This window comes from Lutra lutra, chromosome 17 (assembly GCF_902655055.1).
Source record: "Lutra lutra chromosome 17, mLutLut1.2, whole genome shotgun sequence".
Lineage (NCBI taxonomy): Eukaryota > Metazoa > Chordata > Mammalia > Carnivora > Mustelidae > Lutra > Lutra lutra.
This window is the reverse complement of record NC_062294.1, coordinates 180,247-199,070: the sequence shown is the minus strand read 5'-3', so window position 1 is coordinate 199,070 and position 18,824 is coordinate 180,247. Positions and strand designations below refer to the sequence as shown.

The window sequence follows — 18,824 nt, the reverse complement described above, 5'->3', positions numbered from 1 at the left end:
GGGGCTCGATCCCAGAACCCTGAGATCATGACCTGAGCCGAAGGCAGAGGCTTAACCCACTGAGCCACCCAGGAGCCCAAGAAATACATCTTTTTTTTTTTTTTTTTAAGATTTTATTTATTTATTTGACAGAGATCACAAGTAGACAGAGAGGCAGGCAGAGAGAGGGAGGGAAGCAGGCTCCCTGCTGAGCAGAGAGCCTGATGCGGGACTCGATCCCAGGACCTTGAGATCATGACCTGAGCCAAAGGCAGCGGCTTAACCCACTGAGCCCCCCAGGCGCCCCCCAAGAAATAAATCTTAAGGGAAAAAAAAAAAAAGAGTCGGCTGGCACCCAGCTTCACTGGAAGCGTTGGAGGTACCATTTGGCTGAATGCCGGAGAAAGCTTAGGTGCCAGTTCTCCCCATTGTTGAGAGGAAATGCCCCAGGAGGCCTCAGTCCAGTTTTCTTTCTTTGTTCCCAAATCTAAACCAACCAGACCACACTTGGGCCCCTGGCACTCTCACTCAAAAGGTATCCACAGTAGGACTCTCCATAGTATTGGGTAGTGCTGGGACAGATGCTGCTTTGGTAGGATTCTAGCGTTTTCAAGTCAGGAATGGATTTATAGACAAACATAATATACTCCTGAAATTTATCTTTGCCACTTGGAAATTTCCCTTGGTGAACAAAGCAAGCAAAACCAAAGGATACAAAACTTGTTCGGGCTTTCTTTTCTTTGATCTTTCCCAGCTGAGACAGTAGATTCAAAAAAAAAAAAAAAAAAAATCAATGAAAACTCACCAGGTACAGTATGATCTCAGATTTGTTCTCACTCACTCTCTCTCTCTCTCTTTTTTTTTTTTTTTTTTGGTAAGAGAAAGTGAGCAGAAGCAAGGGGGAGCAGCAGAGGGAGAAGCAGACTTCCCCTGAGCAGAGAGCCGGATGTGGGACTCAGTCCCAGGACCCTAGGATCATTAACAAAGTGGAAGGCAGACATTTAACTGACTGAGCCACCCAGGCATCCTTTTTTTTTCCACCCCCAATATAAGGTTGTTGTTGGTTTTTTTTTTTTTAAGATTTTACTTACTTGACAGAGAGCACAAGCAGGGAAAGGGCAGAGGGATAAGCAGGCTCCTTGCTGAGCAGAGAGCCTGAGAGGTGGGGCTCCGTCTCAGGACCCTGAGATCATGACCTGAGCAGAAGGCAGAGGCTTAACCCACTGAGCCACCCGGGCGCCCCTAGATCTCAATTTTAAAAAAGAAAGTTGGTGGGGCGCCTGGGTGGCACAGTGGGTTAAAGCCTCTGCTTTCGGCTCAGGTCATGATCCCAGGGTCCTGGGTTTGAGCCCCGCATCGGGCTCTCTGCTCGGCAGGGAGCCTGCTTCCTCCTCTCTCTCTCTGCCTGCCTCTCTGCCTACTTGTGATCTCTGTCTGTCAAATGAAATGAATAAAATCTTTAAAAAAAAAAAAATAATAATAAAAAAATAAAAAAAAATAAAAAAGAAAGTTGGGGCGCCCGGGTGGCTCAGTGGGTTAAAGCCTCTGCCTTCGGCTCGGGTCATGATCCCAGGGTCCTGGGATTGAGCCCCACATGGGGCTCTCTGCTCAGAGGGGAGCCCACTTCTTCCTCTCTCTGCCTGCCTCTCTGCCTACTTGTCTGTCAAAGAAATGAATAAAATCTTTAAAAAATAAATAAATAAATAAAAAAGAAAATTATCTCAGGGTTGTGGGGGTTAAAGTAGATCGTATTTTTATTTTATATTTTGAGCTTTATATTTTTCAGATGCCCTAAATTGAAGACTCAGTTTTATTTATTTTTGGACCTGAGTGCAGTAGATGGGGTCCATCCCATCCAGCTGATGAAACATCATCGTCATTGTTCTGTATTGGCCTCTTTTGTTTGTTTATTCCTTGACTGGCTGAAGGGCCAGAACTTGTCCAGCGACTTGTACCCACCGCACCCCCGTCTCGCCTCCAGAGTTTGCGTGTGAGTGTGTGTGCACAGTTCACTCTTTTGTACTGCTGTGCAAGGTTCTGTTGTGTGAGCTCCTTTTATTAGCAGGGAAGAGTCTCTAGGTAAGTTAGTCCCTACGTACCTTTTCTTTAGCTCCTTGTCCTGTTGGCTGCTGTAGATGAACTGAGCTAGAGCTCTGGGTAGCAGGAAGGAACATGAATGGGCTGTTTAGAGATCTTTGCCCTGGGGTGGTGGTCAGCAAGGGAGGTAGGTTGTAAGGTTTGGGGATTCTTCATTATGTCATCTGTAAAGACAGAGACACAAGGAGCCACCCTGGGCCCTGGCATCTCTGGGGTTCGTTGACTAAGATGACCCTAGAGCAGGGCTTGTTGAGAAGGTAAGAACCACAGCTCTGCTGGGCGCATCCACACGGGTGTTTTTCTTCCCACTGTGACCTCAGAGCGACCCTGCATAGGTCTCCCTGCCCCAGCTCTGCCCCGCTTTCAGCTCTGACACAGCTCAGTATCACAGTTTATTCTGTGACTGGGACACCTGGAACATCCTTGTTCTCGCCTATGTCTCTCCAGATCAACATCGAAGACCTGGAGGAGGGACCTGTGCTCAATGGGGAGAGACCCGATGGTCTGCTTACGGGCGCTGTGGTGTCAGGGAACAAAAGGAGGTCTCAGAGTGGAGGTGCTGACCGCAAGAAGGCTGGAGAAGTGGCTGACAAGGCAGCACCCCCGGAGCAGGTATGGGGAACCACCACACCCACTCTGTGCTGTCATTTTCAGCCCTTGCAGCTGCTCCACAATTTCCTTGGGACCCTGGAGAAGATTTGCAGGAAGCTCTTAAGGGGGCACATACAACCTCGACAAGGTTCCCTAGCACGCAACCTGCCTTCGCACTTGGGGAGGGTCTGCTTGTGCTCGGCATCCTGTGTGTGCTCTGGGACTGTGTGGCTGCGGCTCTGGTCTGGTGGGCAGGGCTCTGGGGGTGCCAGGCCTTGAGGAACTGCAACCCCGGTTGGTGTCGCAGTGTGGCTATGGTGCAGCACAGGAGAGGGTCTCTTGGGGGGCTTCTGCTTGCTTGTGCGGCCAGTGATGGACAAGTGCAGCCGGAGAGAGTGGACTCATGGGTGGCGTGGACCCTGCCCGAGCTCGGGATGGTGGGGGGCTGGCGCTGCGAGGAGGGAGGTGGCTGGGTGGAGGCACCAGAGGGATTCTGGCAGAGGCACCGAGGGTATGGGGGGAGGTGTGCAGGGGCCCCTGTCTCCAGGGCAGCTACGTGTGCTAGGGATGGTGGTTGGCAAAGTGAAAGACGAAAGCAGAGGGCAGGTGGGTGGATGGTTTGGGCCCTGTGAGTCTCTTGAGGTCCCATGTCCCTCTTCATCTTGCTGCTTTGGTTGTCAGATTTTCACATTTTATTGTCTCTTTCCATTGACCAAAATGTGCTTCTTTTCTTAGTCTAATATAAGTGGCAAACTCCGAAAGAAGAAAAAGAAACAGAAAAATAAGAAAAACACTACAGGAGAAATTTTGGTATGTGCGTCTGGCCGTTTCCAAAGCGGTGGTAGAAGCAATTCCTTTTATTTAGGGTTTTGATTTCTTCCCCTTAGGAATCTAGGTCAGAGGTTAGGGAAGGTCACGAACCAAGTTTGGCTGATGTTCCTCCACTTGATTTCTTGAGGGTTAGACGCCCTCGCTCTTGATAGCCACGTCCTGGCCACCATCTGAAGTGACATTCTCTGGCCGGCAGAGTCCCTTCTCGGTCTTTTGGCCGCGTGCCCTGAGCTTTTTCTAGGCCACTGGACTGACGGGCTGGTGAGGTGCGAACCTCTGGGTGTGGTCTGGTTGTCAGAACCCTGTTTCCTTCAGTCTCCACCGTCAGATGCAGTGTCTCCTGAGGAGGTTGTAGCTTTCTGGACCTGTCGCTGGTAGCTCTGGTCCCAAGTCCCACCAGGAGAGGTGGCACTCCTATAGGACTAGCAGTTGGGCTTGTGACTGAGTTCCTTCAAGGGTCCTTCTGGCTCTGTGGTCCTGCCAATGCTGAACTTTCTCCTTTTTTCTAAATATATTTGCAGTACTCAGTATTGGGATTATAATGTTTTTCAGAATGTAAACAATATAATGTGTGTTTCTTATAAAAATAATTTTGTTATTATTACAACGTTTAAAATAAAGTTACTGTGGTGATTAATACATTGTTCTGGTGTTTTTAGGAAAATGGGCTAGAAGATATCGATCGCATCTTGGAGAGGATTGAGGACAGCAGTGGTTTCAACCGCCCGGGGCCGCCTCCCCTCAGCTCCAAGAAGCACGTCCTATATGTGGAGCACAGGTACAGCTCTCCCCTCTGCTGAGACACAGACTCCCTGAAAAGGAAAAAAACATTTGAGAAAGACTTCCTGTATCTAAAAGCAATGTAGATTTGTTGTTTTTGCTTTGTTTTTAAAGATTTTATTTATTTATTTGTCAGAGAGAGCACAAGCAGGCACAGTGGCAGGCAGAGGCAGAGAGAGAAGCAGGCTCCCCACTGAGCAAGGAGCCCGCTGTGGGACTCAATCCCAGGACCCCGGGATCACGACCCAAGCTGAAGGCAGCGGCTTAACCGACTGAGCCACCCAGGCATCCCTGTTTTATTTTGTTTTAAAGATTTTATTTATTTGACAGAGATCACAATAGGCAGAGAGGCAGGCAGGGTCGGGTGGTGGGGGGAGCAGGCTCCCTGCTGAGCAGAGAGCCTGATGCGGGCTCCATCGTGGGACCCTGGGATCATGATCTGAGCCAAAGGCAGAGGCTCAACCCACTGAGCCTCCCAGTTGCCCCAGCAATGTAGGGTTATTGGCAAACATTTAGGCAATAGGAACAAGGAGAAAGAAGGAAAGGGGAAATACTCTGTTTCCAAGGACCCGTCTTTTAGCTTTATGTATCTGGGAATGGTCTTTTCTTGAATGGTTTTGAAGTAAGATGTCGTTCTGTGATAGATTATTCCTCTCTTGTCCTAGTAGATGCCTAATGAAACCCCATTCTTACTAAAGAGACCGCTGCCAGTGCTCCAAAAGCTTTTTTTCCCTATGTGGGTGAGCCCCCCCTCGATCTGGTCTGTAGGCCTGAGGCCGCTCTGACTCAGCCCCAGTCCTGGCCACCTCTGTCTGCGATCCGCATTGTTTGGGGAAAAGCAGGCCTGCCAGCTCTCTTTCATGTCAGAGTAGCCGTTCTCCCTGCTGAGTTTTAGGTGACCTTTCAGAATTCCCAGACTCGTAAAAGAACTCCATTTCATTTTTCTTTGTAAAATTTTCAATTTTCTAGACACTTGAATCCAGACACAGAGCTGAAAAGGTATTTTGGTGCTCGAGCTGTCCTTGGGGAACAAAGGTAAGCACAACACTGGCTTTGTTCTAAAAAATGTGCGGGAGTATTCTCAAGGCCTCTGAACCTTTGGGGGAGGGGAGGTAAAGCTCCTTGCCAAAGGAAAGCCTTCGAATTTCTGGTTCGAATTTCTGGTTCTGCAAATTCTTCCGAACCTGAAGGGTCAGGGAGGAGCTGGTGTTTGACTGTTTCCGTGACCACTGGGCTCCATCCCTCACACTGTCTTTGCTAGCATGTGAGTCACAATTTTACAGATTCTGGAGGTCCTGAAATTTTGAGCTTCTAGCCCTGAAATCTTGGCCAGCTTAAATTTTGTTTCTCCATCAGTAGCAAAGCCAACACAGGGTTTAGATTCTGGGATAAGTCTGGTCTTTGTTATGTAACAGTTCTCAGTGCTTGACGACCTGTGGGAGATGCAGTGAGAAATGCTCTGAGCATGAGGGTCTGTTTGCAGGACTCTCTGTCGAAGGGGTGGGTGTTAGCTTTCCTGACCCCCAGCATTGAGGCGGGTTGTGACTGCGAGCTTCCACATGGGCAGAAGCTTTGGCTTTTCAGTATTTTTATGTATTTTTTCTAGATGTAGAATTAAATGCTTGTTGTTATAAAAAAAAATTGAGGCAAGGAGCACCGGGTGGCTTAGTCGCTTGGGCATCAGACCCTTATTTTCAGCTCAGGTCATGATCTTGGGGTCCTGGGATTGAGCCCCACTGTGGGCTCTGCACTTAGAGCCCTGCTTGTCTCTCTCTCTTTGGTGAGGTTCTAGAACCTAGGTGGGGTTCGGTGGGCTGAGGTCCAGAGCCGATGACCAAGAAAGAATTCTTGAGACATCTTTGGTGCACAATGGTGGTTTATTAAAGCGCGGGGACGGGACCGTGGGCAGGAAGAGCCTCTGCCCTGGGCTGTGAGGGTGGCAGGTTCTGCACCCTGCGGCTGGGGGAAGGTGAGGGGAAGGGAGGTTTCAACGGAGTTTTCTTAAGCTAAAGAGGGCCTCCAGGGTGCGGGGAGACCACTGTTGTCTTTTAGCAAGCCACTAACATCAAGATAGTTGGAAGATCCCTGTCTTGCAGGATTGTGATCTCTGCAGGTTAACTATTTGTTTCTTGTTTATGGCTGTCAGGGGTGCCTGAGGAATGTTGCACATATTACCGAGGGGAGCGGGTGGAGAGGGGTGCAAGGTGCCAGCTTCTGCTTTGTCCTCAGTCAGCCTCCTGCTCCCTCATCACCTTCGCCCCCCCATCCCTGCAGACGCGTGCTCTCGTGTGCGTGCTCTCTTTTTCTCAAAATCTTAAAAAAAAAAAAATTGGGGCAATTTAGAATAAAATTGTTTCCTTTGAGCCCCCCTCCAAGATCACCACTCAGGGGAGCGTATTGCCCCCCGTCTGGGCCCCTCTGCCATGTGCCGCACCACCTGGTTCTGCCTGGCTGGGTTCTAGGTTCTGGGTGGATGAGGGGAGTGCACGCGCCCCAGGGCACAGGCTGCTGTGGTCTCCCTGCAGCTGGGGGTCATTTCTAGTGAAGCTGCCCAGCGGTGGCTCTCCCAGTGTGTCATCAGCTCCAGGTCTCCACTGCCCTCCACGTACCGCAGCCCCTGCTGTCTGACCTGCAGTGGGGTTGGGGTTGGGGTCTTACATTCCAGCAATTGTTCTTGTTCTTTGCTAATGGTTTTTGGTTTTATCTTGGGTGTCAAGTTATTCAGGACACAAGGATTTCTACTTTGTCTTCTTCCAGAATGTTGATGAAAAACATTGTCACTTCAGGATGTTCCTCTTTGTCACCTGGCTGAAGGGCGTGTCTCTCCCCACCCTGTTCCACTGGTTTGGGTTGGCTTGGTCCGTCTTTGCTGTTCCTTTTTATCTCTGCCCAGTCTTATGTTTGTGTAATGGTCGTTCACAGGGATTATAGTTACTGTGTTTATAGTAGTAGCGTGCTTCTAGAACATCGACTGAATACTTGAAGTCCCACCAAAGTTTTCCCTGAGAAGCTCCGGTTCCCTCATCTCCCTCATCCCTTAGCCTGCACACAGGCGGACTCGGTGTGTTTCTGGTTGTCCTCTCTGGCAGCGCCTTCAGTTCTACAGAGGCCTATGCACGACTCCCCCCCCCCCCCCCCCCGACAGCAGGAGGGACAGCCCTCCTGCTGCCCTGCTGGTGTCTGCCTGCTCCCCTGCTCAGTGCACGGCTGAGCTCTATCTACAGTTCGGGGGACCAGGCAGTTCTGGGCTTCCACGCTCCCAGTCAGAGCCAGCCTCGGTGCTCAGGGTCCAGAAGGCTGAACACCCACCCCTCCGACACACAGTCCTGCAAACAGACCCTTGTTTGAGCATCCCTCGCTGCATCTCCCAGAAGTTGTCAAACACTGAAAACTATTACATAACAAAGATCAGACTTATCCCAGAATCTAAACCCCGCTAATTTGCTGCTAATTGAGAAAAATTAAGCTGGCCAAGATTTCAGGGTTAAAAGTTAAAATTTTATAGGTAATGATGAGTTTTCTTTAGATTTTGACCATGATTTTCAGGTACCATGTTTTTTCTCCTGTTTCTAATACAGACCAGTTCTTACTCATACTTTTTTTTTCTCAATGAAATGGTTCAGATTATCAAAGTATAGAGAAAAGTGTCCACATGTCCACTTGCCTGTTACTTAAGAAAAAAAGCCTCAGTGAACAGCATATGACCTGTTTGTGGCCACAGCTTCAAGAGGGTGGTCTGGAGACCTTGCAGAGACCCCCGGATGACGGAGGTGGAGCGCACGGCCAAGGGGAGGGGGCCATCCAGGCACAGCATCTCGGGAGCTGGGCCTTCCTTTCCGGCCGCCCCCTCGTGCTCTGTCTTGGTCATTCCCACCCAGAAGTGTGTTGACGTCAGTGTCCTGCTGCACCAATTCTTTTCATGGTCACCATTTTTCCATTTTCAAAACTTGCTGCTGCGCTGGTGGCGTCTTGCGAGGGGAGGAGAGGACCACCTCAGAACAGAGGCACAGAGCCCTCCCTTTGTCCTCTGTGCCCGTCTGGTGTGGCATTTGTCCGGCCTGGTCCTTAGGGATGCAGATCGCTTCCTTCCACAGGGCGCCTACAGGCTCACTCTTCCCCATGTCTTTATTTTCAGTGTTTTACTTTTGTTTCCTTTTTACCCTTTCTGCCATTTTGCTGGACTATAAATTTTCTGTTTTTCTATTTTTTTTAAAGATTTTATTTATTTATTTGACAGATAAAGATCACAAGTAGGCAGAGAGGCAGGCAGAGAGAGGGAGAGGGGGAAGCAGGCTCCCTGCCGGCAGAGGCTCGACCCCAGGACCCTGAGATGATGACCTGAGCCGAAGGCAGAGGCTTTAACCCACGGAGCCCCCCAGGCGCCCCTTTTCTGTTTTTCTTGCTCTGATTGTTTGGTCCTTTAGGTGACAGTTTCTAGTTTCGTCTGGCGGTGGCCCTGTTCTGTTTTTGTTTTTGTTTTTACGATTTTATATATTTATTTGACAGAGCATAAGCAGGGGGAGCAGCAGAGGGAGAGGGAGAAGCAGGCTCCCCACTGAGCAGGGAGCCCGAAGCAGGGCTCAGTTCCAGGACCCCTGGATCGTGACCTGAGCTGAAGGCAGACTGAGCAGCTGAGCTCCCCAGGCGCCCCGAGGGTCCTGTGTCCTGGCCATCGCTCTGCCACCCCCGCCCCCATCCTTCCCTTCCCCACAGTTTTGTTTCCACGGTCCCTGCAGGGGTCAGGCAGTGAAGGGAAGCTGTGAGCATGTCTGTTCTCCCCAGGCCGAGGCAGAGGCAGCGAGTGTACCCCAAGTGTACCTGGCTCACGACCCCGAAGAGCACGTGGCCGCGGTACGCCAAACCAGGTGAGGGGCTGCGGCTTCGGCAGAGCAGGTGCGCGGCTCTGTGGGCTCCATGGCCTGGCGCTGGAGGACCCAGGACCCCTGGCCCCCGTACACCAGCTGCATGTTTTCTCAAATAGGGTTTCATGCAGCTTTTTTCTACTTTCTTCCTGTGGATACTGTATTGTAGGAAGCGATCTCGTTCATTTTCCAGGTGTGATAGTTTGTACTTGGTTACCAGCTAGTAAGTCTGTAGAACTTAAGATCAGCAACTGTGCAGAAGCACTTGGGGTATGGCGTAAACACCCCGTATCTGAGAGCCCCTGGGTATAGGGCCTGACTGGGGCGGGAGAGAGGGTAGAGACAAGGGCACCCAGCGTCATCATGGAAGGAGCATGTGATGGCCCCGCCCTGCCCATGTCCCGTGTGCCGGCAGCGTGGACACGGGAAGCTCTTCGCAGAAGCCCCGAGCCAGGGCAGACGAGTTTCCTTGGCTCCGTGGTGCGGCAGGAGGGTAGCCTGGAACCATTTACCTATTTTATGATGCTTCTGAAGGCTCCTAGGAAGAAACAGCTTCATACACCCAATTTCTGGCAGGAGGAGAAAGGGTTTCCACTGGTCTCCCGGGCCCAGCTGGATCTGGGCTCTGCCTGGGGTTCAAGCCCAGCCAGATGGTGGGGGGGATGGCACCCTGTGTGTCCTCACCTCTGCTGTCTTAGGACACTGGTGATCCAGCCACACCTGTGGGGGAAGCAGCCTCTTCCTGGGAAAAGCATAGGCGGGAAGCTGGTGTGGACCACACCATGGGCAGTCAGCCCTGGGCATTGTGGGAAAGTAGACGCTCTTACGGGGACTCAGTGGGGTATGCCCGAGCCTGCTCGTGGGGGTCACAGGAGGGGCCTGATGCTGCCCTCCCCGCAGGTCTGTCGATGAGGCTGCTGGAGTCCAAGAAGGGCCTCTCCTCCTTTGCTTTTGAGCACAGTGAGGAGTACCAGCAGACCCAGCACAAGTTCCTGGCCGCGGTGGAGTCCATGGAGCCCAATAACATCGTGGTGCGTGTGTCCCCCAGAGTGTCTTTGCCCAGCCTACATCGTCTCCTCAGTTACCAGGCCGCCCCGTGCCTGGATCCCAGCCTGCAGTCCCTCGGCCCACAAGCCCTTTCTCCTTCTGGCTCCTCTGACCCCTGCTGTACGCCTGGATCCCAGGGCTCAGGGGACTGGCAGAGGGTGAAGTTAGAGGTGCTGAGGCACAGAGTCCCTGCTCCCACCACAGGCCTGGTTGGTGACGCAGCTTAGCAGCACCGCTGAGCCTGGTTTCAGCGACTGAGAGAAAGCCCCGCCTGGGGCTGCTGCCTTGCCGCAGGCTGTCCAGGAGGCACAGCCTGTGGCCCCAGCAGCGTCCCCGCTTTGCTTGTAGGTTCTGCTCCAGACTAGCCCGTACCACGTGGACTCGCTGCTGCAGCTCAGTGATGCTTGTCGCTTTCAGGAGGATCAGGAGATGGCCCGAGACCTCGTCGGTAAGAGCTCGCCTGGGCGCCCGGCCCTGCCATCCCTCAGGCCCAGCACCCCCTCTGCTGAAGGAGCACAGGCGCTGTCCCAGAAGGTGCTGGCCATACATGGCCATTGCCAGGGCTTTTTTTAAGAGGGGAAGGGGGAGAGAGAGGTGGCGGGAGGGGCAGAAGGAGAGAGAATCTCAAGCAGACTCCCCACTGAACTTGGGGTCAGACTCGGGGCTCGATCCCGTAATCCTGGGGTCATGACCTGAGCCAAAAGCAGATGTGTCACTGACTGAGCCCCCAGGCACCCTGGCCTGCCTTTTTTCATTTACCGTCATGTCTTCAGGGTTCCCTCCTCTTCAGTCAGATGATGCTCCGTAGTGGGGATGGGCTGTGTTTGGTGTGTTACTTGGCGGACTCTTGGGTAGTTTCCACTTCTTGAGTCCCGTGACCGAGCTGCTGTGGATGTGTGCATGTGGGTTTTGTGAGGACGTGTGTTTGTATCTCCCTGTCTAGAAAGTCGTCCCTCTGCGTGAGGTCAGTGCACAGAGTGGCGTTCATGATCCCCAGGGTCACAGCTGTGCCATGGCACTTTCCAGAACCCTTGCTGTGCTCCCTTCTTCCTTTGAGAGCTTTCTTTGTGAGCCTTGGGGGATAGGCTTGGAGGTGCCGCGCGCTGCCCGTGACCCCTCCCCTGGTGTCCGTGTGGCCCTCAGAGAGAGCGCTGTACAGCATGGAGTGCGCCTTCCACCCCTTGTTCAGCCTCACCAGCGGGACCTGCCGGCTGGACTACCGCAGGCCCGAGAACAGGTGCGTTTCCAGGGTGGCAGGTGTGTCGAGGTGGGTCAGTGCGGTGATGGGACGTGAGTACCCATGTAGGTGCAGCTAGGGCAGGTGGCAGGGGTCTGTCCCCGAGCTGTCCCACCTGCTAGCTCACACCAGGGGATCTCACTGTGTTTGTAACCTGAACATAAGTGGGCCAGACTCAAGGACAGATGGGTTGGGCTAGCCTAGGATTACATTTGTCCTTGAGAGAAATGAGTCTGATAAGCCGCTGCTTGATCAGGGGGTGTGTAGTTGTGTTTCCTTGTATATTGGGACAAAAGGATCTGTGCCCCATGAGTTTGGAATGCTCTGGAACGTTCTGTGGGCAGCCCTATGTTCCTCCGTCATCGAGCTGTTTGAACGCAATCTGATCCCGCTCCCTGCACTGAACGGGATGACTGCGTGACACTCTCTTCTCACAGATGTGTCTCCCGCTCCAGAGCCCTGCTCTGGCACCAGCGCTCCTCACCCCTGATTCCTGCCCTCGGCCTGGCCTTCAGGGCCTTGGCGGGGGAGATGGGTGTGTCCTGTCCTGGTGCCCTCTTCACCCACTCAGGGCCTCCAGCAGCCTTGCTCCTGTCCCGCACACACACCTTGGCCGTCAGCCTGGGTCCCAGGACACCTGGACCCCCCACTGCACGAGTGTCTGGTTCTGTGTTCGTTCCACTTGTCTCTCCAGTGAGACTGTTGGTTCTCGGAGACAGGTTATAACACACTGACATGTGCAGGCCCAGCAGGGTGGTGTCCACTGGTAACAATCCCAGCACCCCCGGAGGACCCAGCTCAGCAGACCTGGCACCCAGCAGCAGCGCCCTAGCCGCCCCTGGGACTGGAGGTTCCCGGTAGTGATGGCAGGAGAGGTTGGCTCTTCCCCGAAATGCCGAGCAGTAAACCAAAAACAGGACAGTCGGAGCTAATGGCGAGCTTGTTGCGTTCCCTGGGGACCCATGTAACTGGACAGCTCGGAGCATCACCGGGCCCGCAGACCGAGGAACGCTCGTGACCCTTCACGCCTCTGGGGCTGCCCGGGAAGCGCCAGTGCATAGTGGGCGGTGGTGCGGCTGGGGGGCTGCTGGGGGGCTGCGGCCACCCTGGCTCACCAGGAACTGCGTTGGGTCTAGGAGCTTCTACCTGGCCCTCTACAAACAGATGAGCTTCCTGGAGAAGCGCGGCTGCCCGCGCACGGCGCTGGAGTTCTGCAAGCTCATCCTGAGGTAAGCGCCCGCAGCTGACGCCCAGGGTCCCTGCGGCCCGCAGCTGCCCACCCCTGCCCACGTGGCGCTCTCTCTCCTGTGCTGCCCCCCAAGCCTGGAGCCCGACGAGGACCCCCTGTGCATGCTGCTGCTGATCGACCACCTGGCCCTGCGGGCGCGCAACTACGAATACCTGATCCGCCTCTTCCAGGAGTGGGAGGTGGGTGCGCCCCCCCACCCCGGTCTCCCTCTGGGTTGCTTCTGCTTCCGCAGGTACCTGAGCTGTGGGGGGTGGGGCCCCTGTGGGACGGACATGCACACACACCCCCACCGCCATGGTCCTGACCTCAAGGCAGAACTGTAAAAAATGCACTGCCTCACCGCTGACCTTGATGGTGATAGCGTGTTGCAGTGATGCTGTTTTAGGGTTAGGGTTAAGTGTAATAGTAATAACATTCATTTCACCTGTTCTGTTTTTAATTCGGCCGCTAGAAAACATGTTTCTGTGGGCTGGTGCCCTCTTGGAGATGTGTGACCCTGACCACCTCCCATGAGGCGGGGCTGGTGGGTGTCCCTGAGAAATGACCACATACGTGATTCAGTCTGAACCCTTTCATTTGGCTCTTTGGCCTAGGAGTCCCTCCTCTGGGGACCTAGTTTACAGAAGTTTCTGGAGCCCCCAAATGCAGCTCTAGGGAGCACACCCTCCCTCCACAGCAGGGCTAAAGGGGAATGTTTGCTGATCTGTGGAGACCTTGGCCCTGCTTTAGTGGAGAAAACCTGGCCCGTGGTGTGTTGTCTGTTACAGACACGTAGAGAAAGGCCAGCAAGGTGCTCGGCCACGTTTACGGATGTGATCAGGTCCCAGCAGGGGGAGGGACGCTCCTCGTTGGACCTGGGCTTCCCGAGTTTCCCACTGTGGGTGAGCACGGCTGCCTGCTTGTGGGTGCCTGTGACCCCACTTGACTCCACCTCCCCTGGGACCTTCCTCTTTTCTGTCCCTGTCGAATCCCCCCCGCCCCCGCCCCCGCCGCTGCTACCACCACCATCCTGGCCTTGTTACTTGTCTCCTGCCAAGAGAGAGCCCCCAGATGTGCCATGAAGTGCTTTATGCCAAGTAGAGAGATGCCAGCACGACACTTGTGCTCGTCGCCAGTGCTCAGACTCGGAGCATCTGGAAATTGTGCGTCCTTTGTGTTTGCCACATTAGTGCTCCGGACTTTGTTTCTCTGGCCCTTGCAGGCTCATCGGAACCTGTCCCAGCTCCCAAATTTCGCCTTCTCTGTGCCGTTGGCCTATTTCCTGTTGAGTCAACAAGCAGACCTCCCAGAACAGGAGCTGAGCTCTGCTAGGGAGCAGGCGTCTGTCCTGATCCGACAGGCCCTCACCATGTTCCCCGGAGGTGGGTGCACCCTCGTGAGCACCCCCCCCCCACCCAAGCACAGTTTGAAAGCTGAACATGAGTCAGAAGTGACTTTGGTCTCCAACTGTCTTGGGCTTTTAGGATGAGTGTTTCAGTATTGACAGAGAAACACCTGCTCTCAGAAGACAGGTCTTTTCTAGAGGGAGGGGCCTGAGCTGTGGGGAGTCAGCAGAGCCGTGCAGGAGGGGCCCGGTCCGCAGACCGCACTTCCCAGGGAGGTGAAGAACTCAAAGACAAGGTTGTCCTGGGACTGCACAGCACAGGCTCCTGCACCCTCCCTGAGCTTTCTGGAGTCGTGGACCGGTGTCCGTGTGGGGACAGAGTCCTGCGGGCTGATCTCGGTGGTGACAGGAGGTCAGAGAGCAGCCTCCTGTCCCGTCAGGGTCCTGGTGGAGTTGGGCCCTCCTGCCACGTGCGGTTTCACAGAGGGCTATGTGCCAGCAACTGGCCATGTGGCTCAGGCACACTGTCCCCACAGCCCGGTCAGTCACGATTCACCTCCGTGAGCCTGCTGTGTCCCAGGTAGAGGAGGCAGCCAAGGTCCCCACTTCTTGGGCTCACAGCCTAGGGCAGGGAGCCGACAGTGGAAGGAGCTGAAAAGGTTGGTGTATCAGGTGATACGAGGTGCTAGGGACACAACAGAGCAGGGGGTGTAGATGAGGGGGTGAAGGTGTGAGGAGGTGGCCGGGACAGGATCGCAGTCCGTGTCAGTGAGGGTTCCCACCAGACAGCGTTCTCAATCTGCTCACATGTCTGGGCCTAACACGCGTGGCTGCCGTGCCAAGTCTTGGGAGAACTGACCCTTCCTCATCGAGTTGCGTGTAGCGAGGAGGCGAGGCCCCTGGTGGGCGCTAGCTGTTGCTGTGGGGCCAGGGGTGTTGGCAGCCGTGAGACGACTGACGGTGGTTCCGTACAGCCTCGGGTCTGTTGGCAGCCGTGGAATGGTTGCTGGTGGTGTTTCCATACAGCCTGGGGGTCCTGCTGCCGACTGAGCTGCCCTCCTATTTCCAATCCCTGGCCACTTGGCCTCCAGTGCTCAGAGGGAGAGTGCTGTCGCAAGTGTCTGCAGCCAAAGCCCGAACCCCATGAGCTGGCCCCTCCAGTAGCCCGCAGGTGGAATGTGTGGGGACGCCTTGTGGGGGTTCCCTCAGATGCACATGGGGCCCCTGGGAGGCAGCAGGGCAGAGACCCTGTCCGAGGTGGCAGAGGCCCCCTGGGGGCTGGTACGGGCGGACTGGCCTCACCTTGTCACATGCCCTTGGGGGCCCCTGCTTCCTCCTTCAGTGCTCCTGCCTCTGCTCGAGTACTGCAGCGTACGGCCCGATGCTGCTGTCGCCACGCACCGCTTCTTCGGCCCGGAGGCCGAGATCAGGTAAAGACGGGACAGTGCCTGCCCACAGGTGGGTCGTGGGGGTGCCCCTGGGAGCAGAGCCCGGGGACCGTTTACACTCAGACCGGAGGCTCATGAAGCCAGCCATCACTGCTCTCTCCTGCCCCAGGGAGAGTCCTGCCAGGTGCTCACTGCAGGGACCTTGGCGGCCAGACCGTTCTCCCACCGTGGAGGGCTGGACGCAACGCCAGCCGGCACGTGGGCCACATGCAGCCCCAAGCACGAGCCCGCATGCTGACAAGTGGGCAGGGTGTGGGGCCCAATGCGCCAGCCCTGCTGGGTGGGGTGGGTAACCCTACGGGTGTCAGTGTAGTCACACAGCTGTATGTGCACCAACTGTCTTTCCCAAATGTCTCATGAAAAAAAAAGGAAAACATGCACCGTGGGAGCCGGCCATCCTCAGACCCTGTTAGTAGACCAGCACAGTTCCTCCAGCATCTCTGCCTGCACAGACCTACACATGCCCTTTCTGTTTGGCAATTCTGTTAAAGACTTTGTTCTTACTAAAAAATACACACTTGGTGAAAGCCGATGCCTGTGTATCCCCACGGCTGGGCAGCGGCCTATCCCAGCTCCGCAGCCCTTCTGGGCAACCTGCTCCAGCCCCAGGCTGCTGGACGGGCCCCTGTGCTTCCCCCCGGGGGGTGGTGGGTGTGTGGAGTCCATGCCCTGGCGGGCCCAGCTCATGAGCCCCCATCTCCCACAGCCAGCCCCCCGCCCTAAGCCAGCTGGTGAGCCTATACCTTGGAAGGTCCCACTTCCTCTGGAAGGAGCCTGCCACCATGAGCTGGCTGGAGGAGAACGTCCGGGAGGTTCTGCAGGCGGTGGACTCTGGGGACCCTGCGGTGGGAGCGTGTGAGAGCAGGTGGGCTGGGGGCCGGTGGGAGCGAGGGCAGCACCCGGCCTGGTGGGTGGTAAAGCCCTGTGCTCGGGGTGGTGGTCACAGGGTGGCCGTGGGGCCAGGGCGGGCTCTGTGCCACATGCCTACGCCTCTTCCCCCCCGGGCCTCAGGCGGAAGGTGCTCTACCAGCGGGCGCCCAGGAACATCCACCGGCATGTGGTCCTGTCCGAGGTCAAGGAGGCTGTTGCTGCCCTCCCCCCGGTAAGGGAGAGGGCCTGGAAATGGGGGCTTTGTCGCCTGCGGGCCCCTTCCCTCACAGCTGGGGTTTAGAGAGGGGGGCTGCTCCTGGCCGGCTGGCCTCCCAGGGATCAGAACGGGGGCCTGGGGCGCTCTGGTGAGAGATCCTGGCACAGGGAGCATGGCTTTTGCTCCACCCCTGCTGTGTGGGCCCTTTGGCCGACAGGCACCCTTGGCCATCTGAGTGGGGCAGAGTGCCTGTCTGGGTGGAAGCAAGGCTGTCCCCACCCTTCACCCGGCGTCCAGCAGACACAGCCGCGCAGCCAAGGACCGATTCTGTTCGGCTGACGGATTCCTCGTGGAGAGGCTGGTCCAGGCTGGAATCAGCTGGAAGTCTGTTGGGGGCACGGCCAGGCTTCACCGTGGGTCTGCTTCCCTTTCTGAAGGATGTGACCACGCAGTCTGTGATGGGCTTCGACCCTCTGCCTCCTTTGGACACGATCTACTCCTACGTCAGACCCGAGAGGTACCTCTCCGCCTCCTGCTTTGCTCCTTTGCTTGTGTAGCTCTGAGGTCAGTGCTTTCGGCTCCCTGGGGCTCCCTGCCTCCTCCAGACCCAGGCCCCCGAGGACAGGGTGATGCGGGGTTGTAGGTCCGCTTTTGCCAGCCGTGTCCTTTCACTTGCTTGTCTGATGAGGGAGCGTTTTCCCATGGGGTTCTAGAGCAGGTGTCAGACGTAACAGTGGGAAGCTGGAGAAACGTACTAGCTGCGCCCTTGTGGCCTATGCGGCGCCATGGAGCCGTGTTACGTGCGGAACCTAGCAAGCAGTGTAATATCAAAGCCACAGCCCGAGTCTGCCGGTGCCTGGGGCCCTGCGAACTGAGAAGGGCCCGTGTGGCCCAGCCCAGGAGAGCCGCAGTGGAGCGGGACGGCGCTTCGCCTTGGATCATGGGAAAGCTGCCTTCTGCTTTCCTTGTGGCCTTCCAGGCTGAGTGGTGGCCTTACCACAGGCTGTCAGCACAGCCTGTAGCTCTGGAAGTCCCAGGCAGGTTTTCCCATTCCAGAACACATGCCCTCTCCAGGCTTCAGTTGAGCACGTTATGTAGAATAAAAAGCTTTTTCTTAACTAAATTAGGTTCTAAAAGTTGGGCTGCATGCTTCTAGGGAAAGAGTGCCCACTTTAATTCTTAGATCGATCAAGGTGACACTTACATATTTTTAATATTGGTGGGTTCAGAGAGCTGCCTTGCTGGACAGTGTAGCCCTGAGGAGTGGTTGAAGGGCTGTGCCAATCCGAGGCCACCAGTCCTCAAATGGCCAGTGGAGCTGGGCTCCAGCACCATGTCTTACCAGGAGGGCACTCCCCAGCACACTCTGGAACCTTCTCCTCCCGTAACCACTTTGTAGCCCCTGCATGGCTTTTCTCAAAAACGAGCCACTGAGCCGTGGTGGGTGACCCTCTGCTCTCTGCTGAGCTAGCTAGCCAGGTCCCCAAGGGCTCGCCCCCTCTGGGTGACCTTCCCTGGGAGGCCTGAGCTTGTGCCCCAGCTGCTGTGCTGGCTGCCTTGGTGCACCCCGCCCCTAGCCCCAGGGCGGGGCGCACAGCTGCACCATCTGACCGACCTTCCTCCTCTTTCAGGCTGAGTCCCGTCAGCCATGGAAACACTATCGCCCTCTTCTTCCGGTCTTTGTTGCCTAATTACACCATGGAGGTATGTGAGCATGTTTTGGCCTCTCTCTGCCACGTGGGTTCATGCCGGGCCGCGGGCACCTGCAGCCCGCTCAGGAGGCCAGGACAAGCCTGCCTGAAACCGTTGCGGCCACCTCAGCCCCTCCCCCAGGCATGGCTCCTGGACCTCGCACTGGGGCCTGCCCTTGAGTTTGGGTTTGAAGCTTGCTCTTCCCGACAGGGTCCTGGGGGAGCTGGGGTGGGAGCACTGGGCCTCAGGACCCAGGACAGCGCCCCAGCTCAGACGAGTCTCACTGCTGCAGGGGGAGCGGCTGGAGGACGGAGGGGCTGGGGGTCCAAACCACAACCAAGGCTTGAACAGGCTGATGCTGGCCGTGCGAGACATGATGGCCAACTTCCACTTCCACGACGTGGAGGCAGCTCGCGAGGACAACCCCGAGGGGGACGGGGAGTGGGACTGAGCCCGCAGAGATGCCGTGCCCCAACGCTGTACAATTATGTTCCTGATTGCTGTTCTGGTCGGAATTGGCCAGTTCCCTGGAGTAGAGATGCTGATGTGTCGTCCGCCTGCCTCCTGTGTCGTCTGTAAATGTGAATGGGTCGCGCTCCC

General features: G+C 55.6%; 1 protein-coding gene across 1 annotated transcript in view; it reads left to right on the top strand.

The window, feature by feature from the left end:
- The window catches only part of TCF25 (transcription factor 25), a 24,337-nt gene extending 5,513 nt beyond the window's left edge, over positions 1–18,824 (top strand). The window contains exons 2-18 of the mRNA XM_047710095.1: positions 2,524–2,688; positions 3,403–3,477; positions 4,158–4,276; positions 5,248–5,313; positions 9,061–9,143; positions 10,041–10,171; positions 10,536–10,635; positions 11,331–11,424; positions 12,561–12,653; positions 12,747–12,852; positions 13,875–14,034; positions 15,340–15,427; positions 16,152–16,310; positions 16,457–16,547; positions 16,970–17,049; positions 18,164–18,236; positions 18,517–18,824. Of these exons, the coding sequence (XP_047566051.1) occupies positions 2,524–2,688; positions 3,403–3,477; positions 4,158–4,276; positions 5,248–5,313; positions 9,061–9,143; positions 10,041–10,171; positions 10,536–10,635; positions 11,331–11,424; positions 12,561–12,653; positions 12,747–12,852; positions 13,875–14,034; positions 15,340–15,427; positions 16,152–16,310; positions 16,457–16,547; positions 16,970–17,049; positions 18,164–18,236; positions 18,517–18,675 (1,842 nt within the window). The 3' untranslated portion in view covers positions 18,676–18,824. The remainder of the gene's footprint in view (positions 1–2,523; positions 2,689–3,402; positions 3,478–4,157; positions 4,277–5,247; positions 5,314–9,060; positions 9,144–10,040; positions 10,172–10,535; positions 10,636–11,330; positions 11,425–12,560; positions 12,654–12,746; positions 12,853–13,874; positions 14,035–15,339; positions 15,428–16,151; positions 16,311–16,456; positions 16,548–16,969; positions 17,050–18,163; positions 18,237–18,516) is intronic.